Source organism: Aspergillus aculeatus (genome assembly GCF_001890905.1).
Source record: "Aspergillus aculeatus ATCC 16872 unplaced genomic scaffold ASPACscaffold_4, whole genome shotgun sequence".
Lineage (NCBI taxonomy): Eukaryota > Fungi > Ascomycota > Eurotiomycetes > Eurotiales > Aspergillaceae > Aspergillus > Aspergillus aculeatus.
The window spans coordinates 325,733-349,380 of record NW_017962979.1 but is presented as its reverse complement, the minus strand read 5'-3'; the positions used below and the strand labels follow the sequence as shown (position 1 = coordinate 349,380).

The 23,648-nt window shown below is 53.7% G+C and overlaps 12 protein-coding genes across 12 annotated transcripts; 7 read left to right on the top strand and 5 right to left on the bottom strand.

The window, feature by feature from the left end:
* Positions 1-1,754: 1,754 nt before the first annotated feature.
* On the top strand, positions 1,755-2,279 carry ASPACDRAFT_40778 (uncharacterized protein; the record flags this gene model as incomplete). The annotated part of the gene is made up of 1 exon (XM_020200814.1): positions 1,755-2,279. One exon carries the CDS (start codon positions 1,755-1,757, stop codon positions 2,277-2,279), a length of 525 nt encoding a protein of 174 aa, XP_020058301.1.
* Positions 2,280-3,204: 925 nt separating this feature from the next.
* Positions 3,205-6,100, top strand: ASPACDRAFT_1879454 (uncharacterized protein; the record flags this gene model as incomplete). Its single annotated transcript, XM_020198161.1, has 4 exons — positions 3,205-3,369; positions 5,217-5,468; positions 5,550-5,845; positions 5,916-6,100. The coding sequence occupies exons 1-4, from the start codon at positions 3,344-3,346 to the stop codon at positions 6,098-6,100; spliced, it is 759 nt and encodes a 252-aa protein (XP_020058300.1). The 5' UTR covers positions 3,205-3,343.
* An 802-nt stretch (positions 6,101-6,902) lies between these two features.
* On the top strand, positions 6,903-7,475 carry ASPACDRAFT_1853987 (uncharacterized protein; the record flags this gene model as incomplete). Its single annotated transcript, XM_020197350.1, has 4 exons — positions 6,903-7,051; positions 7,104-7,177; positions 7,234-7,293; positions 7,373-7,475. The coding sequence occupies exons 1-4, from the start codon at positions 6,980-6,982 to the stop codon at positions 7,473-7,475; spliced, it is 309 nt and encodes a 102-aa protein (XP_020058299.1). The 5' UTR covers positions 6,903-6,979.
* A 583-nt stretch (positions 7,476-8,058) lies between these two features.
* Positions 8,059-9,243, top strand: ASPACDRAFT_1853986 (uncharacterized protein; the record flags this gene model as incomplete). Its single annotated transcript, XM_020197349.1, has 2 exons — positions 8,059-8,769; positions 8,850-9,243. The coding sequence occupies 2 exons, from the start codon at positions 8,059-8,061 to the stop codon at positions 9,000-9,002; spliced, it is 864 nt and encodes a 287-aa protein (XP_020058298.1). The 3' UTR covers positions 9,003-9,243.
* Positions 9,244-9,599: 356 nt separating this feature from the next.
* On the bottom strand, positions 9,600-10,123 carry ASPACDRAFT_40774 (NuoB/complex I 20 kDa subunit family protein; the record flags this gene model as incomplete). The annotated part of the gene is made up of 2 exons (XM_020200813.1): positions 9,600-10,050; positions 10,101-10,123. 2 exons carry the CDS (start codon positions 10,121-10,123, stop codon positions 9,600-9,602), a joined length of 474 nt encoding a protein of 157 aa, XP_020058297.1.
* A 655-nt stretch (positions 10,124-10,778) lies between these two features.
* ASPACDRAFT_40773 (Zn(II)2Cys6 transcription factor) lies at positions 10,779-12,813 on the top strand (the record flags this gene model as incomplete). The annotated part of the gene is made up of 5 exons (XM_020200812.1): positions 10,779-10,790; positions 10,840-10,898; positions 10,956-12,074; positions 12,132-12,421; positions 12,488-12,813. 5 exons carry the CDS (start codon positions 10,779-10,781, stop codon positions 12,811-12,813), a joined length of 1,806 nt encoding a protein of 601 aa, XP_020058296.1.
* A 273-nt stretch (positions 12,814-13,086) lies between these two features.
* Positions 13,087-13,932, bottom strand: ASPACDRAFT_114456 (uncharacterized protein). The gene has a single exon (XM_020195802.1). The coding sequence runs from the start codon at positions 13,918-13,920 to the stop codon at positions 13,393-13,395; it is 528 nt and encodes a 175-aa protein (XP_020058295.1). The 5' UTR covers positions 13,921-13,932; the 3' UTR covers positions 13,087-13,392.
* A 310-nt stretch (positions 13,933-14,242) lies between these two features.
* Positions 14,243-15,299, bottom strand: ASPACDRAFT_1853984 (uncharacterized protein; the record flags this gene model as incomplete). The annotated part of the gene is made up of 3 exons (XM_020197348.1): positions 14,243-14,376; positions 14,426-15,002; positions 15,207-15,299. The coding sequence occupies 3 exons, from the start codon at positions 15,297-15,299 to the stop codon at positions 14,243-14,245; spliced, it is 804 nt and encodes a 267-aa protein (XP_020058294.1).
* Positions 15,300-16,377: 1,078 nt separating this feature from the next.
* ASPACDRAFT_58351 (uncharacterized protein) lies at positions 16,378-17,574 on the bottom strand (the record flags this gene model as incomplete). Its single annotated transcript, XM_020203337.1, has 1 exon — positions 16,378-17,574. The coding sequence occupies one exon, from the start codon at positions 17,572-17,574 to the stop codon at positions 16,378-16,380; it is 1,197 nt and encodes a 398-aa protein (XP_020058293.1).
* Positions 17,575-18,533: 959 nt separating this feature from the next.
* On the bottom strand, positions 18,534-19,701 carry ASPACDRAFT_1879452 (SDR family oxidoreductase; the record flags this gene model as incomplete). Its single annotated transcript, XM_020198160.1, has 2 exons — positions 18,849-19,701; positions 18,534-18,708 (listed from the first exon to the last, which is right to left on the bottom strand). The coding sequence occupies exons 1-2, from the start codon at positions 19,547-19,549 to the stop codon at positions 18,534-18,536; spliced, it is 876 nt and encodes a 291-aa protein (XP_020058292.1). The 5' UTR covers positions 19,550-19,701.
* A 657-nt stretch (positions 19,702-20,358) lies between these two features.
* On the top strand, positions 20,359-21,810 carry ASPACDRAFT_40769 (uncharacterized protein; the record flags this gene model as incomplete). Its single annotated transcript, XM_020200811.1, has 4 exons — positions 20,359-21,039; positions 21,104-21,232; positions 21,287-21,402; positions 21,453-21,810. The coding sequence occupies 4 exons, from the start codon at positions 20,359-20,361 to the stop codon at positions 21,808-21,810; spliced, it is 1,284 nt and encodes a 427-aa protein (XP_020058291.1).
* Positions 21,811-22,206: 396 nt separating this feature from the next.
* On the top strand, positions 22,207-23,550 carry ASPACDRAFT_58349 (uncharacterized protein; the record flags this gene model as incomplete). Its single annotated transcript, XM_020203336.1, has 1 exon — positions 22,207-23,550. One exon carries the CDS (start codon positions 22,207-22,209, stop codon positions 23,548-23,550), a length of 1,344 nt encoding a protein of 447 aa, XP_020058290.1.
* Positions 23,551-23,648: the final 98 nt, after the last annotated feature.

Genomic DNA, 23,648 nt, shown 5'->3' with positions numbered 1-23,648 from the left:
AGACGCGATGCATTGACCATCGGGGAGGAAGGGAGGAGGGGCAATTGCAAGCCACCTGCCCACTCGAGTAATCGCTTCCCTCCACTGCTTTTGCCCAAAGGAGCAGGTTGTGTCGCCATGAGTCAAGTTGAAGCGATGCGATGGATGGATGGCGCATAGGGTAAAAAAAATAAACAAAGCTACCCAGCGTTGTGCGCGTGGATTACATAACTCGTCAGTGCCACGCCGACGGTAAGCGGGACGAACTGTGGTTTTTTTTTTTTTTTTTTTTTCCTTTTGCCTTTGCGACCGGAGTTGGCGCCAGAATATGGAAAATATGAATAAATACAGGTGGACGGAGGTTCATATAGACAAACAGATAGTATAGATCACAAACTGTAGGAGGGGGGTTCACCGAGTTATAAGCCACCAGCAGAGGGCTGCAGGCTGCAGGCTGCAGATTACAGAGAAACAAATCATCTCAAGCAGGGAAGTACGGTTGAGCGAGTGTCGATCTTGCTGATCGGAAACTCCCATGCTGCAGGTAGCTTGCGAGCTGCACAAGACACGCTAAACCGGTTTCTTATCGAGGGGCCGATTCCGTTGGCCGATCCGAGGATGGATTGACACCTCCCCCATCCCGAAGTTGATAATGCATCACCCTCACAGACCACACACACTATTGATTGTGGATGGTGGAATGGGGTTTGCTTTCTGACGCCATCACTCAAGTCTAAGACTCAGTCTAAGACTCTCGTGGAATAGTCCTTGGTCCAGGCACAGGACGCAATTAGAAGAAATTACGCACCAGGATCGCGTCAATTGACCCAGTCGGTGGTGAATGGCGGTGACTCAGTGACTCAGTGTCAATCTGGCCGCTCAAAATTGCCACTCTGATGACACCATCTGGTGGAGGGGGAGGAAGGGAGAGGGGGAAGGAGGGGCACCAGCAAAGAGAACGTCAGCACTACTGTAGTGGAGTTGTTGACTCTAGGCCAGAGACTCGTACACCTGGTGAGTTGTGAAGGTGATCGAGCTGTCGCGTCGATGCTCGAGACTTCCAGGTTTCATAGCCACACAGAGAGTGCTCCACCCGGCCCCGAAAATAAAAAAATGAACACCAAATGCATTATGAATCGCTTATCTGACCCACGTGCCTGTGCACGGACATTTTTCCCTCTTCAGGTGTGAGGAACCTTATTCACTGGCTGGTGAAGTCTTTGCTATCAGTCTATCACACCCGGTGCCTACCTGTGCCTGTGTGCCTGTATCGCATGGGCGTGAAACCACTCGCTGATTGGCAGTGGCCCTGGCCGTGCATTATCATTAACGTTTCATGCTCCATTGTCGCCGAGTGGTTCCTGAGCAATTTTGTGCAATTGGGCAGTGGCGGTCGAGGGGTTTGCCTGCCTGATGGCAGGGCTGGAACAGTCGGCCACTGATGGGCGGATCCACTTACTGATCCACCGGGGAAGTTCTAGAGCCCTAGCAAGCAGACTTTTGCTCACCCCATGACCTACTCGCGCTTTTCTTATCGCAAGCTGGCTTTCCTTCCCCCCTGGCACCCTATATAGACTCGAAGGTCCGGCAATCATGGAAAGGGAAAAAGTGACAACCAAGCAAGCAGCTCTACGTTTCCTTCCCCCTCCAAACCAACACCAATCCACCTTGACTCTCCCCGCCCTTTGGGTGACGGAGTAGTGCCTGCGTACATACACACCACCACCACTATCGAGTCTCTCGCCCATTAAAAATCCACCAAATCTCAACCTACAATGTCCTACACCTCTTCCTTCCTCTTCACCAAAACGACCCCTCCTCCACCCGTGCGCCCTCAGCGTCGCTCCCCCTTCGCAACCAAATCCTCGCTCCATCTTCACCTCTGCCTCGTTTCCGGCGAGAAGTATGAACACGAAAGCAGCTCCAAGCAGCCCGATCTGCGCCGGTGCCTCGGCCACGCCCGCGTCCATGAGAAGTCCATGGAGCTCGTCAAGCGGGACATCCAAGTCCACATCCGCTCCATGGGTAGCGACAGCGACGATGACCTCGACAACGACCTGCCCATCCCACCCCGGCGCTCCCGCCGGGGTTCCAAGCCCTCCTCCGCGGCTCCTGCCCCGATGAAGTCGGCCGCTGTCAAGTCGACCGCCGTGAAGACCCCGTCTATCAAATGGGCTCCGGAGCCCACCGAGAAGAAGAGCCTCCTCGACAAGGGTCGCCGGTGCATGGAGAAGATTTTCTCCCGCCGGAGTGGCAGTGTGCACTGGTCTCAATCTGGAGTGCCTGTTGTCGCCTGTTGAATTCAACCCACCTAATCTTCGCTCGTTCTCGACCACGTCTCATCGCCTTTGATCAACTCAAGCAGTCCCCGACCACCCATCACGGTCCTCACCAGACCCAGGGAACCACGCCGTGTCCGGCGTCTCTCCACCTCCGACTCCATCGGCAATCCGTCTGCTCCAATCCAGACCGACTCCTCCACGGGATCACTCATATCTCCCTCCCGTCAGTACAACAGCTACTGGCGCGCTTTCATCCGATCGAAAGCTTTGAGCATCCTCACCGTCTCGGACAGACTACCTCCACTTATATCCTCTCTCTCTCTCTCTCCTTTCCTTTCCTCCTCATCATCATCATCACCTCTCTCCTCCTCCATGACGAAGCAGAGCTTCAAGATCACGGCCTAAAAGTCCCTCATCTCCTTTTTTCTTCCTGTCCCCTTTGTTCCACTATCTCGGCGTCATCCATCCTGTCTAGCGTTCACTCCTGTTATTAGAATATACCACCTAGAGCGTCCACGTCCTATAGATCATAGATCAGACCTTCCCCTTGCCGTGCAAGGGACGAACCAATAATGAAGAATATACTATCAAACACAACATTATTCCTCCTGCTAGCCACCAAGCCCCCCAATCCCAAGCTCAATCACCGATCGCACCTAGATCCCCACTAAGCAAACCTCCTATGCAATCTTTGGACGAATACGAAGCCGAAACGATTCTAGACCTTCTAGAACATGATAAATCAATCATCGCCGAAAATAGCTTCCCCCAAAGCCACACATCCCACAAAAGGGGAAAGGGGGAAAGGGAGGAGGCTGCAGTGGAACCCGCAACCGGGTCGATCGGTCGGCCACGGGGCGGAGAGTCCATCCAGCCCGGCAAATTGGCGAGACCGGATCGCCGCGGGTAAATTCCACTTGCCAATCGGGGTCTCGTTGTTCCGGGATTCTGGCCGCACGAGTGGGGCCACGGGGAAGGATTGCCGCGGGGACGGGACGGCCTCGCTTGTGGTTTTTCCGGCGGGCTTGCGATTATTGAGTCATTGTGGTTATCTACAAGGAAAAGCATCCCTACTCCTTATCATGCAGGTGCTATTCTTAGTCTTGTTGTGTATGGCTTCAAGTCTCTCGGTGAAGTCACGGATAGGCGCTGGAGCTATTGAGGGATGGGCCCGGTCCTGGGGTGCTCATGTGATAGTACTGGAGAAAGGAATACCTACTGAGTATTGAAATGATCGACTAAGGTTACGTAGTCCGCACCCCTGCTCGGATTCCATGATCAACGGACATGATGTGTACTGTACCTGGGGCTGTGGTTTAATGTGTGTGGGGTAGACGCCGCGGAACAATCATTGATGGTGTCATTCCAGCTGAAACAGATTGCCGGATCTGCAGGGTCGGATTTTTGACGATCCGGTGGGGGGTTTACGGTTGGTTCGTGGTGGCTGTGATGGGATTATTATAGAACACGGTTACCATAACGTTCGGCAAGGGGATAGCTGACGTGCTGGGGTTGCCACTGTGGGACGGTGGTTTTATTCACAGTGCAATTTTGTTGACGAAGCCCGCGTGACGTGAGATATATATAGTATGCGAGGGACTATGGGGTAATGACAAAAAGCGTTTGTGTGCAAGCAGAGTCACGTCACTTGGGCCCAGATGGGGTTATCGACGGGCTATAACCACCGATCCACTGAGCTTTAGTGACAGAATGGCCATTCGAGTACAAGAATAAACGTTTTGGTCGGATCAAGGACGTGTTGAAGTCAGGGATAGTTGAAGCCCGTCCCTCGAATGGTTCGAGGACAAGTTGACTGGATTGTCTCTTTTGGTCAAGCTACATTCGAACGGCCTTTCGAAACTAGATACATAGATGATACTGTCACAATTTCGGCATCTTGACTTGACTAGATGTGTGTATGTGATTACGAAGCCCTGTGGAAAGCATCTTGGCTAAAAATAGATCCTGTATGCATTATTTATCCGCCCCGAGCGGACGGCAGAGGCAGAAAACGGCCGGCAGCCGGCAAGAACTTTTTTCCCCAGCACCCGAGGGCGCTTTCGCTTCCGCCTCTTTGCAGTCCTGCTCCCGATTTTTTTCCTACGTATTTTGTTGTCTTGTGAAACCCTAGTACTCTGTCCTTGACCGGTAGAAAGGCCAAAAATGAGTCGTCTGCCTGGAGACTGTCCTGCGGATAGAGAATCATGGTCTTGGACTAAACCTTCCTCGTCAACAATATATTGCCCGGTGTAGACATCACGCGCCGCGTTGCCGCGGACTGATAGGTTATGATATAGTCTAGGGTGTCAAATGTGTCGTTCATTATCCATGCATTCAAGACCCTGTTTGTGGTGGAGTGCGACGGCAGTCCAGGCGAATGATAACCGGCCGCTTCTACCCGGTTTCCCACCTAGGACCCTTTACGGGGCCGTGGCCATGCATTGTGCAGTCTTGGAAAAAGGTTCAATTAATCTCACTAAAATCTTACTGCAATTTCGCAGGTCAATGACGTTGACAGAGTACCTCACTTAGCCAGAAGCGAGATGCTCTAGAAAACCTTGCTGATAGTAATTTTTCTGGTCACCACTGCTGGATATTAGGGGGTAAAAGATCACTGCTAGATGTCGCAAAGCATAGTAAGTACAATATGACGATTATTCTACAGCAGCAAGGGTGTACAAGTAGCCGTTTTGTAACGCTGCACCTACTAGCTAAACTAGCATAGTGACCAAACTAAATTAGACCAGACTAGTACTAATAATTCGATCTTATATATAACATTGTGCCCACCTCGCGCGGGGGCTATTATTCATGTGCTTTAATTCTACCTAAAAGTTCATCAACAGGTGTTGTGTTGGGTGACAAGATCGACCTCTCCGATGCTGCATAACGTGTTTCGCATGTAGGCTTAAACCTGCTGGAATCGCGTTCAGACTAACAGACTGCGCCCACTAGCATTGGCCTCGGCCTGACCGTCTACTCATTTCTTCCTCAACAGCAGCTCACCCATTCTAGCAAGGACACCTCAGGCCTGTCGCTCTTTTCCCTCGTCCTCAACACCGTCTGCGCTACGGAACAGTTTCTCGTCGGTCTGATCTACATCAACCTACCCCATGGCGCCGACTTCTTCATCGAAAACCCAAAGTCCTGGGGCGACTGGCTGAACTTTTGCCAACTCGCCACTGTCTGGGTACTTTTCGTTCTCCAGTAAGTAGTGCGACTGGTTGAATCCCCTCTAAGGCTCAATGGCCACTCGAGACTTTGACACACCATAACTGACGCCCAAAGATTGGGAATGTGTCTCTGGTACCCATCCCCGGGACTATCCCGCGGACGAAAGATCTACGCGGCAACTCTCTACGGCATCTTCCTCGCCATCTCCCTCGCACCAGGGGCGTTGCTCATCGTGTTGCTCCACCAAGACCCGGACGTCGATTTCACACACGCGATCTTCAGCGGCTGCCATCTTTTGTACGTCAACCCGGCGGTGCCGTGGCTAAGTATGGGGGCGTTTCTGTCTCAGGTGATCACCTTGCTTCGCTCAGGGCCCCAGCACCGAAGTGGCATCAGTGTGCGGGGGCTGGGTGCTCAGGCGGCCGTGTTTCTGCTGCTCGCGGGGACCTTTTCGGGTCACCTGTCCACCTTTCCCAAAAGACTATCCGCTGCCTTGGCCGTTGATCTATGCCTGGTTCCTGTGGGTGGGGTGGCCGGCGGTGGACAGTCTGATTTTCGCGGTCGGACAGGGGCTCTTGTTCTTGCTGGCGGCGAGGAGACGTGCTGTTGTCGGCACTTTGGAGGCTACCACAGGGGAAACTGAGCCTTTATTGACAAGCAGGTAGTGAGGAAGGCCTTTTGTGTAGAGGACAGTACGATATGCAGGCCACCAGGCTAAGAAGGGTTTCACCAGATTTGCACCGGGTACCGCACATTTGGGTCGGCTGTTCTTGGGCAAATCCGCCCCTTCCCTGGCTAAATCAAGACAAACGCTGGATCTCATAAGGGTGAAGGAGACTTCTAGTAGAAGTCGGTCTTCGATTGTAGACTCCTTGATTGAGATCCGTCCAGCTGTTTTCTTACCACTCCACCCCTCGGCCCCCTTCAATCCTCACCCTCGTTTTGGTCAGGAATACCGTATCCTTCACAACTACAGAAAAAGCCCAAGTCAATTCTGCCACCAATACTCAGCGATCGCAAGTGACCAAATCTTAACGGTGTATTTGTTTGTCATTGCAGAAGCAAAAACAATCAACTTTAAGCACATGTACTGCTCGGATAATACTCCGTATCCCGGAGAATTCCCTACCTGCGCAGCCCTTCATAGGTCAGGAGCAAGGGATCGGCAACCCCAATCGAAATGCTGCATACCATACTAGCACGGGTGATTGGCTGGGTAGGATGGGGAGTCTGTTTCCGCACGGCTCCTTGATCTCCCTGGAGCCATGCGGGGCCCAGAAGCCCCCCTTGGTTTGGGTTTAAGTGACACAAAGTATGAGGACCAAATTGCGAGTTGCATACTTCCGCATATGGTAGACAAAACACACACAAACAGCGAGATTTCGCGTCGAAACTACTTCCAGTCTCATTACTATAAATCCGCGCTGAATGCATGTGGCAAATTGTAAAATCATCAATCGCATCGACGTCGACAACCGCCACCACCACCACCACCACCACAACAACAACAACAACATCGACTCCACTAACCTAATATCGCCAACATGAAGTTCGCCCTCTTCCTGTCCAGTGCCTTGGTCGCCATTGTTCCCGCTTTGGCTTACTCCTCGACTCAGGTTAGTTCACTTCCACCGGAGAATCACTATGACGGGACTAACATCCACGCAGGCCGGACTTTTCGCCCAGGACCACTTCACCGGACCTTACGTCCACAGCAATGGGGATGGATCTTGCATTACGACGTAGGAGCAGTCTTGTTTGATTACTGTGGAGGTGGTGCTAACATCATCGTGTATAGGCCCGCGGGTGTCATCAATTCTGTTGAGCTGATTCCTGGCATGACATGCCAACTGTATCGGTACGGGTTTAACTGACGTCCAGGTTGGGCGATTTCTCTTTGCTTTGACTTGATACTGACGCCTTGGATTCTACTACAGCGAGCCGAGCTGTGCTCAGGAGGCTATCCCGCTCAAGCGCGACAGCGCCTCGCTCAGATACGACATCGGAGCCCCGGCGCGGAGCGCCCGGTGCCTGAAATAGATCCTGGTTAAGACACCACGGTGGACTTTTCGAGATCAGATCGAAACAGGTTCTCTGTACCGATAGCTTTCTGTTCTTGTAATAATTGAAATCCCTTCTTTGTCCGAATCTCTTGACGGGCTGCTTTTGCCTAGGCGCGACAGACCTATTTGACGAGAAGAGCGGATCCCTTGGACTTTTTTCCTTGTTGGATATCTCAAAAGAGTGAAATTCCGAGCATTTCGACGTCATTGCGACTCCTAACATGATTCCGTCGGTTACCCACATATCACCGCACTATGATCGGAGAGAGTGATTGATGATGCATAAGCACCACCGTAGCGTCCCGAGCCATGTAGTCATCTGTAATGCAGCCGCTGTGCAACCTATGGGCGGCCCCGTTACACAAGCACAAGCTAAGCCCTATTCAAGCCAGCCTTATAGTGGTCCAAGCTTAATATATTGTGTGACTCACTCGGCTGTTAGCGTCAGCCTCATCCGACCTCACGTGCAATCGTGCAGAATGTACACGCATCGCAACACCACGGAAAAGGATACACACCGCCGCCAGTTTCCAACTCACCACCAAACCACTCTCTCAACCATGCATCCACCAACACCATCCAAAGCCAGCCATCGCGCCCTCTTCCTCCCCGAGATCCTCACCGAGATAATCGCCTGGATTCACGCCGACACGCTCAACACCTGGCCCGCCACGCGCTCTCCCTTACCCCCAGAAATCACCCCCACCCCCTCCCCATCCACCGATGCCTTCACCAACCCCATAACTAAAGACCGACAACTCAACTTCGAAGACGGCCCGGCCTCGGACTCCAAGACCACCTGGGACGAGGACGCAGACGAGCCCGAAACCACATGCCACTACACCCGCACCGGCGCCCTGTACCGTTGCGCCCTCGTCAACCGCCCCTGGTCAGCCGTGACCCTCCCCGTGCTCTGGAGCGAAGACCTCGAATGCTCGTACAGCAGCAACGACCTCCCCGACCGACTGGCGCGGATCGCCGACCCCGCGCGCCGACAGGTGTACGCTGCGATGGTGACGCGCGCCCGCCTCGTCACCGTCTCCGAGCCGGTCGCGCAGGGATACGGCGCCGCTCTGCGCGAGGTCGAGTTCCCCCGGCTGGAGTCTGTCACCTTGGTGTGTCCCGGGGCGGGAGGGGGTGAGTTGTCGTACGTGCCGCCGGTGCGGGGCGGCCGGGTCAGGGTGCTGGAGATCGATCCGCGATTCGAGTCGTGGCCGGATACGTACTGCGTGCGGCATGCGGAGTGGGAGGCGTTGTTTGGGGAGATTCCGGTGCGTTGCGTTGTCTTAATCTATCGGAAAAACGATAGCGATGGCGGATGAGCTGACTAGGTGACTTCTGGGACATGTAGACGATATTCCCGAATGTTGAGACGGTGGTGTTCAAGGACCGTGCGAGGGTGTTTCCGGGGGCGCTGGAGCGGTTTGCGGAGAGGTTATCTGCTTTGAAGCGGTTGGATCGTCGGCTCGTTATTGAGAATGAGGATATTTATAGTCCCGGGTAGAGATGCATAGCGGCATGTGGGTTGTGCTGGGAGTGTGGGGAAGAGGGTGGGCGGAGGTTGGTTTAGGGCTGGTTTTTAAGGTATGTATACAAATGTACTGAGCGGGTTAAGGCTCTGCCATTCTCCGGTGGTTCATCATTTCCGAGGTTCCTTCCCCGTTTTACTCACTTTCCACGCTTTCTGACTTGGGGCCACAAAGCTGGACTTGATTTACCAACTAGTCCTACCCTTTTATTGAAAGACATTATGAGATTTTGTTTCTGATTCCTATGTCGACATTCTCGGTTAAGATGTGTCAGCCCCAAGGTTGTCTTACATTGCTTTTCAATACCACACAAGTCACTTGTAGGATTGTTGCTCACCTTACTCGACTCATCGGCGGGTGCAAGCAACCTTCTGGGATTAAGCAACTTCAGATAACCTCGTCTGTCACGAACCCTAAAACATCTCGACCTTCCACAATGCAAATACGATTTGTTTGTACAGCTACGTGACTCTTCCGAGTACTCAACATCGACGCCTCAGTGAAACATGGAAATACGAAACAAACAACACCATAGAAAAAGAAGTATCCCCATTCCACAGCCAATCACCCCCTCACCGTCGATACCACATCCGGGTTACCTTCGTCCGCCGCATCTTCTTCTGCAACTGAAACACCCCGTAGAGGGTGGCCTCGGCCGTCGCCGGGCACCCGGGGATGTACACGTCCACGGGGACGAGGCGGTCGACCCCGCGCACGACGCTGTAGCTGTAGTGGTAGTAGCCGCCGCCGTTGGCGCAGCTGCCCATGCTGATCACCCAGCGGGGCTCGGCCATCTGGTCGTAGCACTGCCGCAGCGCGGGCGCCATCTTGTTGGTCACCGTGCCCGCCACGATCATCACGTCCGCCTGCCGCGGCGACGCCCGGAAGATGATCCCCAGCCGGTCCTGGTCGTACCGCGGCATCGACACGTGCATCATCTCAAGGGCGCAGCAGGCGAGCCCGAAGCTGAGCGGCCAGAGGGAGCCCTGTCGGGCCCAGTTGACGATCTGATCGAAGGTGGTGCTTGGGAAGGTCAGCCCTGAGATCCTAAGGGAGGTAGGGTGGTTGCGTACAGAACGTGCTCGGCTATGTTCATGGGTCGTTTTTCGGTCGAGAGAGAGGTGGATGGTGATTGGGTGCTGTTGTCTGTATGTTTTGAGTGGTGGAAAGCCTTGACTGAGTAGAATGCGCGAGGGTGAAGCGGTAGGCGAGTTGAGTGCGCGCGCGACTGGAGGCATAGGGATGCCACTCCTGAATGCCATACGGGGTCAGCTGCAATCCACAACGGTTTCGAAATCGGCCCACCATTATATTTCATCCGTGCAGGGCTAATGCGTAACAGATGCATTCGAAGAGTGATAACGGAGGGAAGCTCTCACTAAGGACTCTATGATACATGCTGCTGGGTTTATGGAATTAGCAAGTAAGAGGGGATGGTGTAGTATACAATCTGATGTGGGTTTTCCGACTAGCATGTGGGATTTCCCGACTAGAATTCCGCAAGTGGTAAGGTCTTCCCGCCGGCCCCCACTTAGGCTTTTCACTTGCCCCCAGCCGTCTTCGTCTTCCTCTTTCCGCTCTTTCTTTTGTCCCCCCTCATGCACTTACTGTTCCTGCTACTATGCTCTCGAAGAAATCCCAGGTTCCAGTCAATCACAAGTCTCAAACGCTTCCGATATGCGACCCACAGACTACAGTGGCTTGTGGTGTATGCCACAAAGTATTCACCACTAAGAGCCACCTTCGTCGACATGAAGCGAGCCGTAAGCCACCCCACCCTTGCATTAGTCCTCGGGCAAATCTGAACCCTAGCTAGATGCGCCGGTGACCAAGCTCATTTGCAACCACTGTGGTGGTGCCTATCGGAGAAGGTATCAAGAACCCTAGATCCACTGGGGTCGATTCGTCTAACCTTACTCTACACCTAGGGACGTTCTACGTCGCCATCTCGGAACATGTAAGCACAATGTTGGCGACCAGAAACCCGCTGATCCCGGCAAGCCGGGAAGAAAGCGAAAGGCCTGCAACTCCTGCGCCACAGCTCGATCATTCTGCGATGGGGACTGCCCGTGCGAGGCCTGCCTGCAAAGGGGCCTGGAATGCTCATTCACTCGTCCGCATAGCCTTTCCCGAACATCCGGCTCTCCCAACGAGCCTCCAGGCCAGCAATGGCCTGCGAGCCTCGCTACATCAAGTCCAGCGGCTCCCATATCTCAGTCTGTCAAACTATCCATACCCTTCCTCTTGCACTACACTGATGTCGAGAACGAATCACGATACGAGAGTCTCCGACTACTGTCTCAGTGCAACCCCGCAGACTCGAGATCCGCATGCTGTGCCGTGAACCATCAATCCCACCACCCCCACATCATCACGGAATCCTGGGAAAGCCTGTTCAAATCGTTCATCAACACTGCTACTTTGGATCCCTCCTGCAGCCTACACCCTGCTCCCGGGGACCGATTTGACTTGGGAGCGCTCGAAAACACGTCGTCCGCGATACTATCTCTGTTGCAAAATGGCCAGTGTTCTCCACCAGACCAATTGGTGGATCTAGACAGAGCGAAGCAGCTCTTCACGCCGCTGAACATCGCCAAATTTCTTGAAGCGTTTTTCGACAACGCCTTCCACAATCACTTCATCAACCCCGCAACCTTCCGATTGGGCGAAGCATCGACGCTTCTTATCCTAACCATGGTGCTCCTCGGAGCGGTGTACACCTCCCCTTACAATGGCAGTGATCTAGAAACGTACTCAAGCGTGACCGAGCACCTGATATTCAGCGGCCCGTCTTTCCAGCACTTGATAAATCCAGGCATCAACGCCCTGGACGACCCCAGGACTCTGGAAACCCTCCAAGCCACGATGCTTGTCGTGACGCTGCAGGCGTACAAACAGAACCTGGACAGCATTCGGCGGATGCGCCTGCAACGCTTACCGGCGCTCTTCACCGCCATCCGCATGCTGAACCTGAACCGGGTCGCGAATGACTGCGTTCCCAGCATCTCTGGCCGGGACGCGTACCTGCTCCGAGAGGGGCTGGTTCGGTTCGTGGCTTCTGACCCTCTACAGAGTGCATCTCAAACTGACTAAAGCTGCACCAGGGTCATGGCCGGCATCTATCTTCTGGATTGCTATTGCGTAATCTTCTTCCGCTACCCAGCCCAGCTCCGGCTCGAGGAGGTACTCTTCGCGATCCCTGCGAGGGACGACCTGTTCAACGCCCGCGATCCCCCCGAATTCGAGCAGCTCGCCGCCGTCCCCAGCGAGCCGTCACGTGCGCCCCTCCGGGTCCGATCCGTCCTGCGCGCCCTGATGCGGGCCGAAGGTCGCACTCCGCACCGTGAAGCCTACCTTCCTAGCACGGTCTTTGGATCGTTCCTCGTTCTGTCGGGTAAGTGGGATCGGCCCGGTTCCGTAAGCTTCGCCCTCGCGTGATTGACTGACTCCAAAACGGCAGCACTCCAATGTGTCCTGTTCGATCTGCTGGCCCTGCACGCCCTCACGGACGAATCCGGGATCTTCAATGCGGTCGACCGGGGCCTGGACCGATGGAAGGCTCACTGGGATGACCTGGGCCGCGGCGCGTCGGATTCACCCAGCACGGAACGGGCCGGGTTCATCATCCATGCGGTTGAGTACTGGTGGGTGGCCAAGGCCCTCGTCAAGCATCCGTCCGTTGCCGCGTTGCCGGAAGACAATAACTACGACAACAACAACAAAAACGGCAGCCACCACCACGATAGCTTTCGTCGTCTGGTGGACCGACTGACGACGAGGCACTGATGGGGTGAGGGCATTCGGGGTCGGTGAGGATGCACTGGGGCATAAGTGGGAATTCCATTATCCCCCATCTTCTCCTAATCTCCAATTCTCCGTTTCTTCGTTGTGCTCGAGCAAAGATCTCCCACACAACTATTCATTTGTATGTGGGTGGTACAGTATAGTAACTTACTAGTACTACCTAGTACTCTAGCCCTCACTCGAAGTGGCAAAATCTTGTTGCAGTCTCCGGCCTCCTCGGATTGGTTGAGGGCAGCTCACCGCCTCGGCCGCCGTGTACTGTGTAGATACCTGAGGTAGTCCTGCAGCAAGAAAGCCTAGGAAGGACGAATGGCTAGGGTACTAGGGACGGAAGGGGTTGGGGCTTAGTAATCGAGCTGGTCAGGATTGAAATCCCTCAATATGGCATCTGAGGATCACGATAGGTACAACGCTTCGGGTCTTTGCAGGCAGACAGACCATCGAACGGTTCAATGACAGTTCAGGGTACAATACACCAACCGGTGGAGGCGATGGCATGACACTGGCTGTCCATGGGGGGCGGAGGTCAGAAAATGATTTTCCGACAGATGTGAAGGCTGGTTAAACTGTTTCACTTTCCCGACCTTGCAGATCACAAACAGACGTAAACAGACGTGTTCCGTCGATGTAACTCTCCCGCTGGGAGGCAAATCCGCCAAATTGTTGTGCGTCAGCACTCTCAGCATGGCTTCTGGCAGGAATCCAGAACCCTCTGTTGTGGTCGCCCCTTTCTACACGGTCGCATTCCCAACCATACATCATGCATCCATCCTTCACTGGGGTAAGGTGATAGGGTGCAAGCCATGTCGTGAGAAATGAACCTGGGTCTCGTCCTATCAAATAGGTAGCTCCCAGACGGAGTGCGGGAGGGTCAGCATTCGAAACAAGGAATTGTGGAAGTCTTCCCCAAGTTCTCAAGCCCAGCAGTCGGCGTGAAGACTCAATATGATCCACAACGAGGAGCAAGAAAGAGCAGCACCATCTTCGGGTGGCTGCTGTCTGTTCTGAGAAGATCGTCGTCTCGGCGAAATATCGGACTCGCGGGAGTTCGCCCGCCTTGTTGACAGGCAAAAGGCTCAGCATCATCATCATGGGAAGAGGGAGGGGGTGATCCGATGTCGGCATAAACCACTTTCAGTTGGAAAATTTGCCATGGAACAAGAAGCTTTCATGGTAATCACCATCTAACATCATTTAACGTTATTAAATCTGAGCTCAACAAATTACAAAGTAAAATCAAAAAGTCCGCGCAGTACAAAGCAACTAGGGAGCTACTAGAACAACTGCAGCCCGAAAAAAACCACCGACGCTTCCTGCTTGCGTGTATGCGGATTAGCAGCTGGACGACGCAAGAAAACGGCGAGACTACCTCTGGCTTCACGACGGTAGGTAGAGTCGCTTTCAATCCCACTCATTCATCTTTCCGTGCGAGAATCGGGTGGCCGAACATGTTCAACCTCGATCCTCTGCGATTGATTGCTTGCGAGGCGTTCGACCTCTCCGCCTCCGCCGTGAACGTTGTGGGCTTGATGCGATGACGACCCACTAACTGTGGTCTGTAGATGCGATGGCTGAACCCCTGCGCATGGCTCACTGGAACCCTCACCCCAATCCTTGTGAAGGCCAACGCTATAGAGTTTGTGTAGCGAGTACCCAATCCCTAGGGCGATTATGAAGGCGATAAACTGTGGCCTGTCGCGCAGAGGTGGCGATGTTTTATGGTCTGGACTGCGAACCGTCCCTAGGTGCACACCGCAGCCCACCATGACCGAGTGGAGCGCGAAAGATGAAAATGCGCCCGGCATCGCCGCCGCCAAACTACGGCGCCGTTCTTGACCCCCTGAGTCTTGGATTCCTCCAGCCTCCGCCTGCCCAGGGGATTGCGGGGAGCTTCGTTGGCCACTCGGGCCTTGGGCTCGGCTTTGGGTGGTTGAGCTGTTGATGGTCGGGGTATTGTTCTTGTCGCCGCGAAGCGTTCCTCTTCTCACCCAATCTTTCAGGTCCGATGGTTCCACGAGCAAAGATAAGACCCTCGATTCCTCCAGGGCATGTTGAACTCCAAGTATGGAGAACACGATGCCGACCAATAGAAAACAGTGCGTAGCCGGGTGCGTTTGGCTGGCACTCGTGTGCGAAAGTAGCGCGACGCTAGCAGCTATCATTATAGAGCCCTATTTGCGATCAGTGTTGTTCCAGAGACCACGCCAACCACATTGATGCCATCACTCTTCACTTACGCTTGTCGCAAGCAATCGGTTGTCATTCAAGAGTGCCTTTCTGATAGCCTCGGTTTCTGCATCATTGTTGAATCTTAAGAGTCTGTTCTGCGCTTCCAAGGTTGACCTGTCTCCGAACAACCATAAAAAACAGCCTACAAGCTCGTCGATGACCTTGCAGACCACCCTTTTGATTATGCCCGAACATATAGAATCAGGGTTGGTGTTGGTGTCGGTGTTGGAATTTGCCATTTTGAAAAGTGGTTGTCAGCGCCCAACAGAAAGGATAGGATCTGGGAATCGAATTGTTCTGCTTCGCCAGATCGCTGATGCTGATGATGAGGAATCGCTTATGTCTGTTTATATGCATTGGGTCAAATTTGCGCTCTTCTTCCGTAGCTGCGCAAGACGTAGTGGAGACTACGCAGGACCTGAATAGATGGGGGAGGCTGCATCGACCTCGTTTGCAGGCCGGAGCAAAGAGGCGCGATGTCTGAGGGGTTGGCGTCGCGTTCTGCTCTCTACTTGCGGCGTTTGTCTTACTCACGCATCTGCTCCCTGTTGTGAAATGACCAGAGGCGCCACTTCGGAGCATCTGCTGTGGATAGTAGTGACAGTCAGAGAAATATCAATCTTGGCAGGTCTCTGGATGTCAACAACCCATCAATGCTATCCGTGCCCATCCGCCCATCCATCAGCAGTCTTCAGCACATCTGACAGACAACATAGCATAAACTCAATATGCTCTCCGGTCTCTTCTCACCAGAGTCACCGCTATTGTGAAGGTCACAAACCGGGAAGGGTGAGGGCCTAGATGCAGTTCTTTGTTCAGGAGGCCGGCGGCCGCGGGGGTACAAACGGTACCGGGAGGGGTACACTAAGGGACCGCTCATCCCCACGGTTGATGGCATATGGCATAAGGGAGACAGACTCCCATCCTTCCCTTTGCCTGTAATTATGTTCCCATCCTTGGGGTAAATTTCTGGGGCCGCTTCACTGTGTCAATGAGTACATCGCTATGTCGGAGCGGAGAAGGTTTGATGGACGAGGCCAGGTTCACGGGCTTTTTGTCCCGCTTTCCCGGCAAGGGAACCAATTAGCTCCACACATGACTTTCAGGTCCTGGGAGTGTAAAGCGCTGCAATGTTAGCTGCAATGGTAGTAAATATTACTAGAGTAAATATTAATTTATCGTAAGGAAATAGAGCTCTACATGTCAGCTCTCCCCAACCCTTCCTTTGTCTCCCGACGTTGGGCACAAAATGTCTAGGTGCATTCTACCGGCACTTCGAAAGAGAGACGGAGTAGTTAGAGCCAACACGAAGCTCCGCTAAATTAAGGAGCGAGGAGAGCGGACTCCCTCAGAGGTCAGGCCGTCGTCTTCCTCTGTATCAACACTCTCTTCGACTTCATCATCCTCTGGGCTTCCGAAAGGCATATAATAAGCCTCACGAGCCTCCGGAACCTCGGGAGCCTCATAAGGCTCCAGGTCAATCTTCCCTTCTTTCAGAAAGACATTCGAGAACAGATCCGTCGGGCCCCCCGGAAGTGCCAACAGAAAAAGTTCCTCCAGATGACGTTCTGCAATATGTCTCAGCAGCTTCTCCACGGAGGACCACTGGGAATCGGCGCAAGGGATACCACAGAAGGGGCATTCATTCAAGAAAGAAGCCAGAAGCTTCGCAGGGTGGGCATCGGCGTCCTTGAGATGGTTGAGCCAAGCGTCAATGGAGCTGAACGTGCGTCGACACAGCGCCCACATGCAGAGATAGGGCCGCAGATCGTCCATCAGGTGGCGTCTCCACATCGATTGATTAAGATTCCGGGATAGAAATCGGTGCTCACAGTAAGGACACCGAGCGAAGAGCTTACCAGGTAGTATCCCGGGGACCGGAGGAAGCTCAATGGTGCGAGTGAAGTCGACCGTCGCGCGCGGAAGATGGCTCGATTGACCCATGATGACTCTGCGACGCTCCCAGATGAGGTTGCTGATCTGCTCCCGGAGCCTGGGGTCAGCCTGTGGGTATCGTGCCTCACAGGCTGCGTAAAGGAACCACTTGAGCTGGACGCGGTTGTCCCCCGGGAGACCGACGATTCTGGTGGCCGTGTGAAATGACGCCTTTATTGCTGCCTCCATCCACTTGTTGGCGTGCTCCCGGTGGCTGAAACGGCGTAAATGGTTCAGGAACGAGTTAAAATGGGCGTAGAGCGTGTTCCAGACCGAGTCAGTAAGCTCCTGAACCAAACACTCCCTTATAACCTTAAAGTCCTCACACAGATAGTCGTATTCGTGGCCCCAGACCCTTCTCCCAAAGTATTGCGACAACTCAAGGTCAGTCAGCCACCGGCACTCCGCCACCAAGCCCCGTACGTCCGCTTGGAACAGCCGCAAGCGTTCTAGTCGATTGCTTTTGCTTGAATGAGCGCACTCCAGGCATAGTTCCTCGACGAGATCTTCTAGGTCCCCGACGAGCACAGACTGTGTCGTCCACAAGCGCATATTGCCCTTGGCAAACAAGCGGTACATATCGCCAGTGGAAAACAAGCGGTAAGACGGTTGCGTGGACACGAGGTAATGTCTTGAGTGACACTGATCTTTCAATGGTCTGGACGTGCAGTCCTTCTACGAGCTTCACTCTTCATTTATATAGGGTGAGGCTTGCTTGCTCAGTCTGCCATTCCTTGGAAACGGACACCCAGTCCCAAACTTTCTAAGCAACGGAGGGAGAGCGGGAGCGAAAAGTGCCCATCTTATCACATCCTAACATTTGGCATTGTCTTGGTGTTACTGTGCTGTCTTCAGGAGGCATACATAGCAAGGAATCAGACGCCAATGACAACAGGCAGGGTGCCTCCACGATCCTGCTAAGCCCTGGGGCCATGCACACCAGCATGCGGTGCATTTACGAGGCAAGGAAGGCCAGAGTAAAGAGAGAAATTCCGTGTCCTACCCACAACAAAGAATCTTCAGACAGGACTGCCAGGGCTGAAAAATGGATAACAGGTGAAAATTCCGGTTCCAGCAAGCAGGATGGGAGAATTGATTACCGCAGAGTCACGGATCACCGATTTCATGTTTATTGGTGGATTGGAGAGCTCGCCGAAGACAGATCATGTGATCAGTATGCGTTTCTGTTTCTGCCGTTGTCCGCCGCTTTCTTACCTGCCCGGCCTCGCTCGCACGAGGTGCTCGAAACCGGTCGGGAAGCTTCATGCTTCGAGGATTTGTAGCCACTCAAGTAGATTGCTACTCCTTCTAGTGTCATGGTTGGTGACGAACTGGGTGCACTCTGAAAGGAGAAAATATTCTCGAATATTATGCCACACCAGCAGTGTGAGGTATCTCTGATCACGTGACCTCGGACATCACCACTGCCACAGAGACCACGTATTCGCTAGCTACACACACACGAATACACACCTTCAAGCTGTCACAAGCAGCTCCAAGCCTGTTCTTTCCCAGCACCCTTAAGCATTCTCAGGCCCTCAATTAAGCCTCCAGCTATCCTCTGCGAACGGCCACCCGCCCAGCTGAATGTTCAGTCGCGAGGTAGAGTGAATCTCCTCCGCCTTCCGCTTAAGCTCGCTCACATCCCAATTGGCCCACAAGTACTTGCCCTGCAGAAACTGCGCCTCGGAGCTGGCCAGCCAGACGTAGAAGCTCGCAGGTAGATCCACTTTAGGCCGTGGAGAATCACCCAAGTCAGCCGGCCGTCCTTTCTTTTCTTCTTGAGCCGGAGTTTCTCATCTTGTGGTCGACAAAGAGAAAAAAAAGAGGGAATGAAAGAAAAAGCAGGAAACATATCATTATCCTCAAATCCGAGTGCCTCGATGCCCCCAGCCTCGCGGTTCATCGCCGTGTCCACGACCCCGGGCTGCACATGATACACGCGCAACCCCGGATTCTCGAACCCGACCGCATCCCACAACCGGAATACCGCCATCTTGGCGACGCTGTAGGGGGCCAACCCGGGCCTGAAGTTCACGTGCGCCGCGCTGGAGGAGGTCTCAATGACGACGGCGCCGGGCGCTGCGCAGCGTAAGAACGCCTGCGCCACCCACCACGCGCCGTGCAGGTTCTGCTGGATGGCGTCTAGGGCCTGTTCGCCGGGGGCATCGTCCACGGGCACCATGGGGCCGATCATCCCCGCGTTGCTCACCAGAACATGGATCTGGCCTCCGGGACTAACAAACTGGGTGAAGGCGGCATCGACCTCGCTCTGGCGGGTGACGTCCGTGGGGGCTGTGAAGACTTCGACAGCCGGAAAGTCCTGCTGGATCGAGTCCTTGGTGTCCAGCAAAGGCTGCTCGCGGCGGCCGAGGAGGGCGATGCTGGCGGCGCCGGCCTGAGCAAAGCGGCGGGCGGTCTCGGCCCCGATGCCGGTGCCTCCACCGGTGATGAGGATGGTTTTCCCGTGCGCGGAAAGTTCGGGGCGCGAGGGGGAGATCTCCTGGTAGGCTTTGTCGTGCCACATGGCGGTTGGGGAGGGGAAGGGTGCCATTGTAGTTAGCTATTCTCGTTCTTGTCAAACCAAAAGAAAGACGAGGGGTAATAGGAGGACCTATGATAAGTACTGCACGTTGATGCTGATGCCTAGTAATCATAGAACCACTGAATCCTGACAACCCAGTGTTTATGTATCTTCCACTTCGCGTGCGTTTGTTAGGCATGGCTTCAAAATTGACAGTATTGACAAAATTGCCTCTCCGAGATAAGAAACGAAGTGTCTCGTCTAACTTCATCACGAGTATCGCGTCACAATTCGGTAGCCTCGGGACTCCAGAATCGAATAGAAGGCATCTTATTGGGTTGAAGGGTGAAGCATACAAGAGTGTTCCGCCTCGGCGCCTGAGGTTGACAAAATGTTCCGCCCGACAGACCTTTCCCAATCAGGCAGGTCCCGCCTGGCTCAGCTGTTAGCCCTAACTCCGTTGCAGGATTACCGCTTACCAAGATCGCTGACAAATGCAACAAGTGTTCAAGATACTTAGATAGGCTTTTCTCGTCGGATTCAGTATCTCATGCGGTGCAGATTAAATTAAACGAAAATGCAGAGACCGAACTTGGCTCCTACTGTATTGCGATGCGGGCGCTGCAACAAGCACTTCGACAAGGGTAAGTGTCCGTCCCGAAACCATGTATCGCACGTCTGCCTGACACTAGGGCCTTGCAGAGTCTACGCTCAAGAGGCATGGGTATTACTGTCGGTCACGGAAGAACGAGAATTCACCGCGGTCTCGCTCTTGCATGGCCTGTGCGAAGAGAAAGGCGCGTTGCGATCAGCAGCGTCCAAGATGCTACCGTTGCGTGATGACGGCCATTGAGTGCGAGTATCCAGCTAGGACTCCTCGAGACGCACGACGCAGAAGTAAACAGGTCGATGCATTGACCAGCCAGTCGATCACACTTGATGTGCCCAACGAAACTGTTAACGCAGACTGCGTATTTGAAACTAGCGATGATGTAGCGATGTATGCGGAAAATGAGCTCGGTGTATCGAACTTGGACCTCGAGTTTCTCGACCGAATTCTGCTTGGAGCCGATCACGCAACACCAGGCCCCTCCAATCTTCTCGAGCCTATGATAGACACCGAGATTGGTCAATACCCGTCCCCGGAGTCTCTGCCAGAGGCTGTTAGTTCGAGAATTCCGATGGAACAGAAGCAGCTCACGCCAAGTTTGTCGATTTCCGTGGCCCCAGCTCAGGATATCCGCTCGCTGTTGCAGCGTCCGAGACTGAATGTGGGAGCCCAGAGGACCGCGAGTCTGATTTTACACACCCTGAGGTCTTACCCTCAGATGATGCTACGCGACAGCATCCTTCCTCCCTTCATTCATCCCCACCTGATCCGTCTAGATACCGAGAGTGAGACCATGGAGCCATTGACCAACTGCATTAGTATGGTGCATATGACCAGCGGACCAGTGAGAGGCAATCGCAAGTTATTTTGGAAGAACGTTCATTGGGAATGTGAGCGACTGTATGCAGAGGTACGCTGTCTGTATATCAATCTTTCCGTAATGCGACGGAAGAGTCACTGACAGAAGCATGAAGCACGCGAAGCTGAACAAATGGCAACTACTTGCCGCGATGCAGGCTCTATCCATTTATATTATCATGAGACTAGAAGAGGGTGAGACCGAGCACAATAATGTTGATTTTTTGTTGCTCTCGACCGTGACGGTAGGCCTCACCAATGGTTCATTGTCCATGGTTGAGCTCTAATGCTCAGAGCAGGTAATTGCCAGACAGGTCGGCGAAAGCAGCTTTACCACCAACACCGAAGAAGAGGGTAAGAGCGACCACGCTTGTGTGTCATGGAACGACTGGCTCTTTGAGGAATCGAGGCAAAGGTTTGTGGATCCCTGCCTGGAGTAGAAGGCAAATATTGATCTTCGCCAAGGCTATGCGTGATCTACCAGGTCGTGGGCATGCTGGTGTACTTCGATCCAGCCGCCATGTGCGAACATCCCACAGATCTCGTTCTATCCCCCCTTCCAGCAAGAAGACAGCTGTGGGAAGCGGGCGACGAGCTTGCCTGGAACGCTGAGGCTAAAAGGGGACCTGCGTTTAGTGAGGAGTATGGCATGGCGGCCAATGGCGACCTTGTGCAGCTCAGTGTGAACGAGGTCTACTGTCAAGATACAGTGGCTCTGCAGAGGCCAGCTAGTGCCAGGGAAGCTGCGACATGGGAGGATTGGTGTTCCGGTATGGATGGGCTGGGTGGGCTGGTCATGCTTGCTGCTTCGCTGGTGGGATAGTGTTTATAATCGCGTTATTGGGTAATTGCCATGTATGTCACCATGTCACGACCTAATAGTATGTTGCGCAGCCGGAATTTATTCCCGCAGGATGACTGCGCCAATGAGTCAGCGGCACCTCACTGTCTCTTCTCGCCTTTCTTTACCTTTTTTCTCCCAACATCAATGCTTCGCACTTACTCGTCACAACCTTTGCTGTTCAGCACTTCAGCACTTCAGCAGATCATCTCTTCTCAAGTACGCCAGACATCTTCATTTCGAGAGATCGAGTGCCAAGTGCCACTTGTTCTCTCCTACTTCTCAAAATCTACAAGCTATCTCTGTTTTAAGTCAACGGCGCAGAGGCGCCAATACAACTATTGTCGTTTCTTTGGAGTCCTTACTCCGCTACAAAGCATGCCGCCATCTCCCTTCGGACAGCTGGGCGAGTTGCCCCTGGACCTTCGACTGGAGATTTACGAAAGACTATTTTGGAAGCCGACACCATCCGTGAGCATTTTGTGTTGCTCTCGCGCGATCTACGAAGAGATCACTGGCCGCCTCTATGGCACCCTCGACATCGACCTGACACCATCATGGCACAGCTCTCGGCTTGAGATTTGCTGCAAGGCACTGCGATTGCACTGGAAGATACAAACGTCTACCGCCGCCATTCGCGATCGCTTCTCTCGACTCCCGTACCACAAGACCAACCTCCGAATTCACATTTATGCACCGGATCCCCTCGACCCCGGACAGCTCGTTCTACTATGGATGTTCGTGAAGACTCTCGCGAGCTTTCTCAAAGGAGCGACCATCAAATCGATGACCATATATCTACAGGAATATAACGGGAATGATTGGCAGGACGCCGGTCGCGCGGTGGAGAGCATCCAGTATCCAGGGACCCGGCAACCCGACCACAACATCGTCTTTCTCCCGTTCTGTCAGCTGTGCAATGTCAAGAGCCTCCACATCGTCCCGTCAACCCGTCGCATGGATCGTGCGATTGACTGGGGCTTCATAAACTACGGTCGCGATTTCATCCTCAACAACGGACACAAGAACTACAACGATGGCCCCCTCAGCCAGGACCCGCAGTACCGCGACGTGGTCCCCCTCTTCGACAATCTCGACGGTACGATACGCGACATGCAGTTCTTTCTGGACACCCACTTGGACCTTTTGCCGGGAGATACCGCGGCCATGCTTCGCTTGGGCTGCGCGAGCCGGCTTTCCACGAGCACATTTCCGAGACACCACCGGGAGCTTTTCCTGACGCTGCGCGAATGTCCGAAGGCGATCAAGCTCCATGACCCCGGTCTGGAAAGGTGGTGCATCCGACACTGGCATCATTGGAACATCTGTCTCAAATCAGACTGGCAATCCCTGAAATGGCCATGGGACGAATGGTGTCGGCGATATCCTCAAGGGTTGCCCCCTCTGACCCCAGAAACTGTCATCGGGTACTGGCAGGCTATTCCGAGCAATCCACGTCACGGATGGAAGAACAGAGGTGACATCGAAAGGAATGGGGAGTTCCATTTCTGGATTTGGAGCTACCTGCATCGGAATTGGGGACAACAAAGTATCAAGCGGTTGCGGTTCTTCGAGCGGGAGTGGTGCACCGATTGCCGCCACATGGGTTTCCAAGAGGGCTGCGAGGAGGGCTGCGAGCGTTTGTGTCGATTCGACTACAGGGAGGCCTGGGAAGACTCAGATGACGAAGGTGACTACTCGGACCCCGAGCTTGTCCTTTAGCACAGAATGGACTATATACGTAACCGACGGTGTTTCTCGCACAAGGTGAAGCTTTAATACACGGGACCTTTCTCTCTACAAGTTACGGGACTGGACAC

Coding starts and splice junctions, on each gene's coding strand:
- ASPACDRAFT_114456 (XM_020195802.1), bottom strand. CDS start 13,920: ATGATGATGCTGAGCCTTTTGCCTGTCAACAAGGCGGGCGAACTCCCG.